Raw genomic sequence first — 12362 nt, forward strand, 5'->3', positions numbered from 1 at the left:
ATCACAACTTCATCAGGGCTACAGATACTAAAAAGATAACAGAAAAATTGTCTAATCTCTAACAAACTGTAAAACATTGATATACCACCACCTGTGACTTCAATTTGCAACATTTCTTACATGCGCACACAGTGAGCAAAGTGTCAGCAAGTCATATCACCATTCTGTATTCACATATGAATGATGTACTAGATGTCATACACAACCAGAAGAGTAAAGAATAATATTCATGATATCATATTCTGAAATTGACATTAGTGAATGAGTCATATAAGTATTAAACAAAAGGAATCATGTACACATCACTAAAAATGCCCTAGACCTTAAATAATATTATCGAAATAACACAAGGTCAGGGTGAATGAAGGCCACCAAGAACCCACATGCAGGTGAAAAGCAAGAAGACCATACAGACAATTTACCTCCGTATCACAATTCCCGAGATAAGAACAACAGTGCTCTTAATCAACACAAGCTACAAGTCCACATAAAGAAATAATATGTGGCAGTAAAAATCATGTCCAGCACTTATCACCGCTGTGTAATTGTGTCCTGAGTTTCCCAATACCTACTCACCCTATTCAAAGGAAGAATGAACTCAAAGGTTCATGGGAGAGGAGTTGGCCTAACTGCTAGGGTGCTCGACCTCAGACTTTGGGAACTGGGTTCGAGTCTCGGTAATGACGCTGATCATCCTGTGATTCTGGGCAAATCACTTAATCTCCCCGTGCCTAACAAAGAATGAATGTGTAATGTAACGTAACTGGTGCTATGTGAAGCGCTCTGAAACCTGATTGGATTCGGGTCAAGTTTGCGCTATATAAAACTCTAAAACTCTGAAAGAAAAAAAAAAGTGGGAATGTTAAAGTTCAAATGTTTGTAGGTCCAATTAAAACCTGTAACAGGCCTACATATTAATGGTCTCTGTAAATACCAAGGATATTACACCATCCGCTATGTGCACTAAGTAAAAAATGATGGGTAGATGTGACTCACCACTTATTTGGGAAGTTCACCCGTAGCGAATACGTGGCGGGTTGCTGTTCTGAAAATATAATGATATGGGTGTGAGTAAAACCCTACAATGTTCAAAACACATGAAAGATTCCTAAATAACAATCCCCATATCCCCACGATATTTGTAAAGTCAAAGGACACCAAGCAGGAATCTAAATCAAATCTTTTTTTGGGATTTAAGAAGTTCCGATATTTACTAAGAGCTCTGACTTCTCCGATTCGCTGACTTGGCCCTACTTATAGCGAAGCGCTCCATCACAATGAGGTGGAAATCGGCTCTTCCCCCAACAGTATTCACTCGGCATGGAGAGATGGCCCGCTGGGGTGGAGCAGAAAGCGCAGTCATTGGAAGGGAGGAATACCGTGGGTTGCGAAAAACACAGATCTCCATGGAATGGGACCTAATGCTGGAGGCATTCAAAGCCATTGACCCCCCTATACCACACCGCGCATAGTGCAGGCGTCCCTCCCCAGAGCTCGAGGCAGGGATGGTCTCCCCCATCCCCTACCTGAAATTGGGCACGTTGAATTGAGCTGCACCCCTATGCCCGAGATCCCAACATGATGAACACAGTGGAACATGGCTGAATCCTGTGCCCGAATCATCTCAACCGGGGGTGAGCCAGACTAGAGGGAGGGAGGTGGATAGTTTGGGACTGTTTTGTTTTTACTTGACTTTAATGGACAATTAACAGATGGAATAGCTGTTGTAATTGGTTGATACTAAAATGTCAATATCCCAAATGGGCTATCATCTGTAGCCTGAATGTAAAATGCAGGTATAACTATGTTCAAGTTCACAGGATTTATGTCATAATGTATATGCACCAGTTGCAACAGCGTTTATGCAGGACACGACTCCATAAAATCAATAAAGTATGTTTTTTTTTAAAAAAGAGCTCTGACTTGTCCAACGCTGCGAGTACATGGCGAGTTACGGCCTTCGCAATGGGCACCATATTGTATTTCTATATGAAGGCAGAGATAAGATAATGGACTGTCAAATCTGGATAGAGCTAATTAATTCAGGAGCAAAAAGTGTTGCCGAATTAAGATATTTCAAAAACACACCGGTACTGCCAGAATCCCATTAAGTTTTATGGTATATCACAATATGGATGCAAAAAGAAAGGATCTAAATGTAATACTAAGTACCGCTCGGAAATGTGTTAATGCTCCAACCTTCTGATTAAATCAGAAGGAGATATAATTTAAGGAAAACACGTATGGGAAATTTGTTATAAGGATAAAAGTAGTAACTCACATCCACTATGTATATGTACAAAACCCAAACATGACTGCAAGCAATGAAAATTATCATATCACGTGATTTTCTATTTTAAACTATATAAACATATCGAGGTGTAACTCGAATGACCTGTGTGATATGGGCACTTTCATAGAATTTTTCACTCATCCAGATTTGCCATTGTCGGTAAGCCACACTCATCTCTAAACATAGGTGAGTCTCCTTGTTGTCCTAAACTCCTACAGATCATTAGTCCAGAGTACAATCCCATGGTCATGATACAACCTAATATCTGCCTGCAGGTTCAAATTTTACCGTGATGGGAATCCACCAAGCTATAGAATCCGACCAATGACCTCATGATAGCAATCAAAACATAACAGATTATATACATAGAATACATGTAGATACAAAATATAAAATGAAAATTGATTTGTATAAATAAAAAAGATGTTTGAAACTGAGAAAGTATTTTGAGATTAATCCTAATTTGAATTAAGGCATACGGATGGATATCATGAGTACGGTTTGTAGTGAACTCTCTATATAGGACATTCATGATACTGTGATTTTGATGTCAATTTCAAATTTGGAAGAAGATCCTATTATTGTGTCTAATGTTCTGGGTGATCTGAATGTACAAACTGATTTGAGTGTGGACAGTGGCTTGAAGAATAAGTCACGGTGGATACCACAAGTAGCAGGTGTCAACAACATTGATACATTTTTTTGGCCAGGTTTGTGGTGATCTGGACAGGCTTTAAAATAAAAAAGACAGGAGCGGTCAGGCCAGAGGTGGTGACAATCTCAGTCCAGGAGAGAGAGTAGCCCTCAGAACCCTTCAGGAGAATGAGGAAGTCTTACTGAAAGAGGCTGATAAAGGGTGAAATATCATAGCCATGAACAGAACGGACTACAAGACTGAAATATTGTCACAACTTAATGATGTGGCATGCTATGAGACGGTGGTGGGTAATCCTACCTTTGAGTTAACAACAAGAATTAATCAACATCTGAAGAAATGGCATGACAATTGTTTGCCTAATGATGACGAGTATATGTACTTGTGAGTAGATCAGCCTATATATCCATGTATTTACACTCTCCCCAAGGTACATAAGAATCAACCTTTTACACCGGGTAGACCAAAAAGTTCTGGCATTGGTGGGCCATCAGAACGTTTATCTGAATTTGTGGATGTGGTTTTACAGCCCCTTGTTTCAAATTTGCCCTTATATGTACAGGACACAAAACATATGCTTAATCAATTAGGAGACATCCATTGGGAACCAGGCATGATAATGGTTACATTAGATGTTGTATCCCTATGCATAACATTACCTGTAATACAACATTTGTGGTGCATATTATTGTCTGTAAATGAGACCGAATATGTGTTGACAGTACTATCATGTGCCTTAGATATAGAGTGGGTGAAGATATGAGAGCCTTAAAAGACAATGATGTACGATATCCCATCGTGACCTATGCCATGGAATGTGGAGCACAAACTGAACATAAGAATGTTAAATTCTGTGGTATTGACCATGTTAACAGAGACCCCAAATGGGGTAATAGGGAGCTATGCCTCAAACGTAGAGAGGCAATGTGGATCATGCGAATACGGTCTGTAGAAAGGGGCCTAAATATTGATAATGAACTGCAGTATATTTTGGGGGAGTGTATCTACGTGTATTTTATGTATATAATCTGTAACATTTTGATTGCTACTAAGGGGTCATATGGTCTGATTCTATAGCTTTGTGGACTCCCATCATAGTATAATTTGAACCTGCAGGCAGATCAACACTATTAGGTTGTATCATCACCATGGATTAATGATCTATAAGAGTTTAGGACAACAAGGAGACTCACCTAGGCTTAGAGATGAGTGTGGCTTACTGACAATGGCCAATCTGAATGAGAGAAAGATTATATGAAAGTGGCAATATCACACATGGCATTCGGGTTACACCTCGATATGTTTATATAGTTTAAAATAGAAAATCGGGTCATATGGGAATATGTAATGCTTGCCGCCATGTTTGAGTTTCGTACATATACATAGAGTATGCGAGTTACTACTTTTATCCTTATACCAAATTTCCCGGTTTCCTTCAAATATATTTCCTTCCAAATCAATCAGAAGGTTAGAGCATTAATAAATTTCCGAGCAGTACTTAGTATTACATTTAGATCCTTTCTTTTTGCCTCCATATTGTGATACACCGTAAGACTTAATAGGATTCTGACAGTACCGATGTATTTCGGAAATATCTTAATATGGCAACACTTCTCGTTCTGGAATTAGGTAGCTCTACTTAGATTTGACAGTCCATTATCTTATCGCTGCCTTCAGATAGAAATTCAATATGGCAGCCATTGTGAACGCTGTAACTCGCCGCATACTCGCAGTATTGGACAAGTCATAGCTCTTGGTAAATATCAGAACTTCTTAAATCCAAAAAAAGATTTGATTTAGATCCCTGTCTGGTGTCTTTTGGCTTTACGAATATCGTGGAGATATTGGGGTTGTTATTTAGGAATCTTTCATATGTTTTGAACATAATGGGGTTTTACTCTGACCCGGATCATTATATTTTCAGAACAGCAACCGGCTGCATATTCGCCACGGGTGAACCTCCCAAATAAGTGGTGAGTCATGTCTACCTATCAATTCTTACCTAGTGCACATAGCGGATGGTGTACTATCCTTGGTATTTACAGAGACAAGTAATATGTTGGCCTATTACAGGTTTTAATTGGACCTACAAACATTGGACACAATTATACAGTGGTGATAAGTGCTGGTCATGATTTATATCGGCACATATTCTTTCTTTAGGTGGACTTGTGGCTTGTGTTGATTAAGAGCACTGTCATGCTTGTATTGAGAATTATGATACGGAGGTAAATAGCTGTACGACCTTCTTGCTTTTCACCTGCATGCAGGTTCTTGTTGGCCTTCAATTGCCCTGACCCCGTGATATTTATAGAATATTGATTAAGGTGTAGGGCATTTTTAGTGATGTGTAAATGATTCTTTTTCTTTAATACTTATAATACTACATTCACTAATGTCAATTTCGAAATGTGGTCTCAATTTTATTATTCTTTACCTGCCTCTTCTGGTTGAGAACGACACCTAGTGCATCACCCTTATGTGAATACAGAATGGTGATAGGACTTGCCCACACTTTGCTCACTGTGTGCACATGCAAGATATGTTGTACCTTGAAGTCACTGGTGGTGGTATATAAGTGTGTTACAGTTTGTTTGAGATTAGTGTCACAATTCGCTCCCTGACCACCACCAGAGGGGTGCATAGTGTGACTTTCTTGTTTTCTAATAAGCTTCCAGATACTCCCCAGCATGCATATCCTGACTTCCATCCATTTGGTCACTATTTGGGAATTAACATCCATTCCCAATCCATGCCGGGTTGTGTGAAAGCCAGCCTGCTCATGCTTGAAGCCAGCCTGCTCATGTTTGACACTCTTTTACCTAGAATTCCCTGCTCACTGCTCCGTCTCCACCCCTGCAGGCCTAGGATGGGTGGAGGAATTCAGCTCACCTGTGGCTGGCTGCTGCTAGCCTGCTCCAGCCTGATGCATGTGATTACTGTGAGCTCTTTTAAGCCCCAGCTCCCTTCAGGCCAAGGTTGGTCATTGTAGCTGTGTACCGACCCTTGTTTCCAGTGCTTCCTGTGCTTTTTCTATCCTTGTTTCCAGTGTTTCCTGAGCTTTAGTTATTCCTTGTTCCTGACCTGCTTCTGTTTTCCTTGTTCCTGAATTGGCACTGCCTGCAGTGCTACCTTGACTCCTGAGTTTTAGCTCAATTTTAGTTCTTGCTCCTGTGCCTTAGCATTGCTTGTTCCTAAGCTACAGCAGTTTCCCTTGTTCCTGAATTAGCACTGCCTGCAGTGCTACCTTGACTCCTGAGCTTTAGCTCAATTTTAGTTCTTGCTCCTGTGCCTTAGCATTGCTTGTTCCTGAGCTACAGCAGTTTCCCTTGTTACTAAACTAGCACTGCCTGCAGTGCTACTTTGGCTTTTGAGCTTTTGCTAAATTCTTGTTCTTGCTCCAGCACAGCCTTCAGAGCTACTTTGTTTTCTTAACTCCTGATGCAGCACTATTCTAGTATACCCTTGTAGCCTCCCCTTCTGTATATCCTTTTCCAGTCCCTGCCTTCCTTCCCATTTCTTTGGTTCCTGTCTTGCTATGCCTGCTGTCTTGTTTCTATTACCCTGTATGTTTGTTACCTGCATTCTGCCAAGTGTGCCCTGTGATTTCCTTACTTTCCTGTTAAGCACTTCTCCTTGCTAGTTCCTTGTCTATTGTGCTTGTGTTTAGTTCTGCCCCCCTTGCTGTTACTGCCATGCATGTTCCTGTTTGATCGCCAGGATCCGTGGGCACAGCTGACTACCTAGGTGGTGTTTCTTCTTCACTGTGAGTATTGTCTTTGAGTTACATTTATAACATCACCATAGGCATAAGCTCCACAGACCCTGCCTTTGCATGCATATGCTATATGTGGGTATTGGCAGTCAGTATCTGTAACAGCAATTGTGGTTGAGGAACATACTGAGCTGCAGTCTTACCATGTGGAGCTGCTGAGTGCTTTACCCCACACTCCCCTTTATTGCTAATGTTGTTTCATATATATATCTTGCACATTCGTCCTGGGTGTAGTTATTCTGAATGCTAAATCACCTCATGAGTGCCTGTCCTTTCTGAGTCTTAGCCATCTTGTTCCTTCGTGCAGGCTTCCCCTTTGGATTCCTTTTCTCCTCTGCCTTCCTGTATGATCCTGGGCAGTGCCTTACGTTTCTTACCCAGTCGCCAGTCCTCGCCAAAGTCCCTGACTGCGTTCCAGACATAGTCCCGGACAGTCCCTGACAATTAGACAATTTTTCTGTTATCTTATTGGTACCTGTAACCCTTATGAAGTCATGATTATGACAAAACACATGTTGGCTATTGTGAAGAACCATTTGGAGTGCAATAAAGTACTTGTAAAGAACAAGACTGAAATAAAAACATCTATCGAAGACTCCATTATTATCAAAAACTGTGGCATATATAAATTTGCGTGTGCCATATGGGTGTATGTAAGCTTACATAGAACTTCGAGAGGGGCTCTAATTTGTGAATGTTGGTTGAACATTCTTCCCTTGGATCAGAGCAGCTAGTAAGTTACGGCAGGGTTGGACCTTTGAAGAATGTGTGACTATAAGGCCTCCCTCCTGTGCTCCCTCGGGAATCGAAGCTCTGATTACATGGGGTAATCTGAATCCAGCGGCAAGTATTAGACTTGTTCCTACTTTTCCCCTAGACGTGCTCTATGCAAATTGCGTGTCATTACTGCACTCACGTCTTAGGGGGAAGTAACCTCTTTACATCCCACCCTGACGAAAGCCCAGGACTTATTTAGGCCATTAAGGAAGGCTGAAACATGTTGGTGCCTATTCTAGGGTCATAGGACCATTACATCCTGATACCCAATTATAGTGTTTTTAATCTTCCCTCTCACTCCATCAATAAAGGATAATTTAGGAGTGGATGAAGAATTTTATCTTTAAAGGTACGCTCCCATACACCATATCATAAGTGCGCCCTGAAAGATGGTTGAGCCCACCCCGACCTTTAGGAGTTGGGGTGAGCCCGATGATGAAGCATGTCACTACTAGAGTGAGTGAGGGCTATATAAAGAAAAGGGTCTTTCTCCCTTCCCACCCTTAGCAACGGGTTGGTTGTATATCAGATTCTCCCAGCATATCCCTCTTGAGAGAATAACCATCAAACATTTAGGAACCCCCAACCCCCCACCCCCTGCCTCTTCTAACTCTGGAGGAACAACCAGCATTTTTCCAAAGGGACACCCATTAGGTGCCGTGTATATGTCAACATGCACCAGTTCACAGAGGCATATACCCACAAAAATACCATTCATTTTATACTCTTGGACTAACATTTGATTTATTCAGGTTGCCAGAATGTAGATAATAAATTACGTTTGATTTATTCACATATGCAGTTGAGGCTGGGAAACGTGCCAGTTCTTGTCACTGTTACTGCTGACTGAGAGAGTGTTGCTGATCTTAGATGTATCCAGTGGTGTGATTAGTGTTTAACATTGGGAGATCTGGAGTAGGCAAGCATAGGTTTCTCTTTGAATAACCTATTTATTTATTCATCTTGTTAAACTAGCTGTCAGTGTTTCAAAATGGCTTCTTTAATGGCCAGGGAAGGCGTAACATATGTAAAAACAAAAACAATTGATCTTGTAAATTTTTGTCATTTTTTGTAGATTTTTGTGTCTTTTTTTAATAGATTTTTGCAGTCAATCCAATCAACTCTATTAAAGGCTTGATTGAAGATATCATTTGTATGTCCTATTTTAGAGATACAGTAGGTGTTTTAATGAAGATGAATATTCGAATGGCATAACAGATTTGTTGGTCAGTCAGCCTGGTAAGCTATATTTACCTGATGCCATTCATGATGTCAATTTGAACATCCAAGTGGCAGAAGGAACCATTTGCTGATGTAGTCAGGGTGTAGCTTAGTCAGTGGTATTTGGGCAGTGTAAATCTCGAATTTTCCAACTAATAAAACGGTGGGCTGCAGGGTGCAGGGGCGGAATGTTTGGGATTGACTGTTCCCATGAGGAACAAGGCCAGTATTGATCTGCAATAGGTGGGCCTCTTTCTAGATTGGCAGATTGGGGAAAAAACTATGGGTTGAAATACTAACTCAAACAAATGACATCGGTTAGACTCTTTGCAAGCATTCATCTCAACACCTTTTGGGTGTTTGATTGGCAGTAGTGTGCTGGAAACTTGAGACTGGCGCAGATTTCCAAGCCTACTATTGACAATGTTTGTGAATTCCAAAATGTAGCAAATTTGCACCCATTCAAGGAGTACGTCTATGAATGCTTATTTACTACTTTTTGGTAAAGTGGTCACTGTATATATTTAACATCCTGATCCGAAAAATGAACAAGCTAAAACTTCTTAGTGAAATGAAAACAATCTGAAAAACCGAAAGAGACACAGAGTACTCCCCTCAGGACCCCAAGACCCAGCTACCGAAGCACAAATGTATTTGAGGGTGTCACTCCCTGAACACCCCTGCTGAACCTACGCTTCTGCCCATCCTGCCTGGACCTGGTAGTTCTCCCTGGGAACTCATAACAACGTTCTGGAGTCCCTGCCCTGGGATCACTTATTTCAAATGTATGTTCACAGCACATACTCTTTTCGTCTTTGCTACAAGAAGCCTTGATGATGGAGTTATCAAATACTCCACATTAGCCATATCTCTCTCCAGGGACCAATAGTGTTAAACGTCACATTTTGCAAAGGCAACATCTCCAGACTTTCCTAGCCCACTGAACGTGGATAGCCGCAATAACCTTGGGTATCTCTCTAATCCTGATACGCGATGAATAGGGGGTTTCTTCTGCTCATTAAATCGTCCCGTTCTTGCCAAGATTTCTCTTCTCAGGCCTCATTAACTCTAATACACAATACTCATTTATCTAGCTATGAAATCACGAAAAAGTACCTGCATAGGAAAAGAACATAGAGACCAAGGAAAAGTACATTTCATATCAAGAAATAAAGGCCCAGTGAAGCTAACTTTAGATAAGCAATTTCAATGTGCACTTTGAATATATGACTACAGATGCAAAATTAATAATGCGTTCATAGTTACAATTTAATTCAAATATATGCAATAAGACTTGAGACATAAGTATAAATGAAAACTACATGTTTTCATGATTAAGCTAAACATTAATGTGCACACGTTTGTGTTTCTAATTTTCTAGAGTGAATACACTTCAGGAGTAGCTTTTAATGCTTCACTCCACGTTAATAAAGTTAGGTACACAGAGTATATGGTCGAGTATATGTAAAAACAATGTTTCTATGATGTTTAAGGGTGTAGCAAAGATTACGCAGCTCCAGAAGTCTGCACCAAATTCCACCACCCAATAGCCTGCAGATCTATAGTTTGTGCCAATCCCTTTGCATGTGGCCCAGTGTGAGACACCCAAAGTGGATCTCAAGCCTCTCCTCATGTTACCACCATGTATGTGGAAAAAGGGTTGATACAAATTTAAAAACCCCGAAACACAGCCGAGATCTTTACCAATGACAGCGTTTCGATCCACAGCTGCAGCAGTCTCTGTGGTGATGTATGGACACATCCAAGACCCTTCACAGACTCCTGTGACATTTCACATCTAGAATAAATGATTCCATAGTGTTCTGTACACCCAGGCTCCTGACCTACTACATAAAGGCCTATTGCATAGCTGGAATTATAATGTGATGGTAAAATATGGTGCTTCTGCTAAAAATGCATATATAAAAAATAATTCAGAGAAACTGAAAACTATTCCTCCTTATCTGGGCCTCTTTTCACTGCCTTTACCAATTTAAGTATGTGATTACTCAATCAACTTCCCTTCTTCTCATACTCAACTGGAGCATTTAATTCACCTTTTCAAGAGGAAATGGCTTTGCTGAGGCTATAACAGTGGTAAAAAAAAAATCCCAGGTTTCCCCTATAAAGGATTTTGGCATCAACAATGCACTATTTTCATTTTCTAGGCTATCGGTTATTGTGTCGACAAATGGCATTACAGCTATTGCCAATAATTTATAAATCTGGTTAAATAATAGAAGGTGTGCTGGCCATACCCTGCAAAGGCACTAAGTGTTCTATTTTTATTTTTTATAGGCAATGATGCAGACAGCTGGGCAGCAGCACAGTGTCTGGTTATAGAGGGCAATAACACGTTCCCTGTGGTCAACAGACTCCTTACCCAGCTCTTTGAGGTGGAAGGCATGGATACAGAGGAGCAAGTCTGCCAGCTGCTGATGCAGCTAAATGATGGCACAGTGAGTATAAACACTAAAGGGTTGATTCAGCTCTTAGCACCAGATGTTTTTTGGTATATGTGCTTACTTTATAAATCCCCCCATGTATTGGATAACATACGGCGTGTGCCTGATCATGGTGGCACCAGCCTTCTTGTCTTGTTCGATCTGTTGCCTACCTTTGGTACTCCATGCAATCTTTTCTGTAGGACTGCAATGGAAGGAAATGGTTTGCATCCTTCCTGTCATCCTGACCACAATTCGTGCATCTGTCAGGATACTGACTATACCCTTTACAAACTGGAGTGCCTCATGTCTCAGTCCTAGCACCCTTTCTGTTTAATCTACGCAAGCAACTTATGCAGCTAGAAAAAGAGTCCATCCGTCTACCTAAATGCAGATGATACCCAACTATATGTGGGAGCTGCAAATTCTTCGGACACCTTGATCCGAAAACATCCTTAAAAACGTTATTACTGCTAAAACGTAATGCTGCAAAAACCAAACTCACACTCCTGAGTGTTAAAGACTGTCCACATTGGTCCAAAAATGGATAGGTTCGCTTTCACAGCATGGAATTTTTCATTCACTGATCACCTTTGCCAATTTACTACACCTCATCATTGACCAAAGTTTTACAATGTTGCCATACATATCCAAACAATGGAAACTACACCCCTCAAACTGGTTCTTCAAAGAGTACTTAAACCCCAATTACCTTCTACAGACTTCAGACTAGTTGTTAAAGTCCTGGTTCTTTCAAATCTAACAATGGAAACTGTATCGTAGCTTGTCTTTATAAAACCACTTTTACTCCAATGAAAGCTTTTTTACACAGAGCAGAACTCCTTGTCAAAACATTGTTTTCCTCTTCAAGCCAGACTTAACTTCAGAACATCATGCATCACAGAGAGGGCCACATAGGCTAGCTTACCCTGTAACATGAAGAACAAACTTTGCACTGTAAGAGGCATCAGGAGCAAAATCCTGACCTCTACTCAACATTGTGGAAGCTAAAGTATCAAAAATCTTAAACCAAGACTTACCTTTCAATGCACCAAAATATGGAATATTGTTCCTGAAGACTCAAGTCCTCATTATTACACCTATGTATTAATAGGTTCATCAAATAGCTATGTGGTATTGGTCATAGGTATTATGGCGCCGCAAAAGATTAGCACTAGTGTTATGTTCTCTATTTCT

At 40.6% G+C, this 12362-nt stretch overlaps 1 protein-coding gene across 3 annotated transcripts in view; it reads left to right on the forward strand.

The window, feature by feature from the left end:
- The window catches only part of HEATR4 (HEAT repeat containing 4), a 774416-nt gene that overhangs the window by 547073 nt on the left and 214981 nt on the right, over positions 1-12362 (forward strand). For all 3 annotated transcript variants that reach the window (XM_085627058.1, XM_085627059.1, XM_085627057.1), the window contains exon 8: positions 11020-11180. In XM_085627058.1, the coding sequence (XP_085483184.1) occupies positions 11020-11180 (161 nt within the window). The remainder of the gene's footprint in view (positions 1-11019; positions 11181-12362) is intronic.

The sequence above is a fragment of the Triturus cristatus genome, chromosome 9 (assembly GCF_964204655.1).
Source record: "Triturus cristatus chromosome 9, aTriCri1.1, whole genome shotgun sequence".
Classification (NCBI taxonomy): Eukaryota; Metazoa; Chordata; class Amphibia; order Caudata; family Salamandridae; genus Triturus; species Triturus cristatus.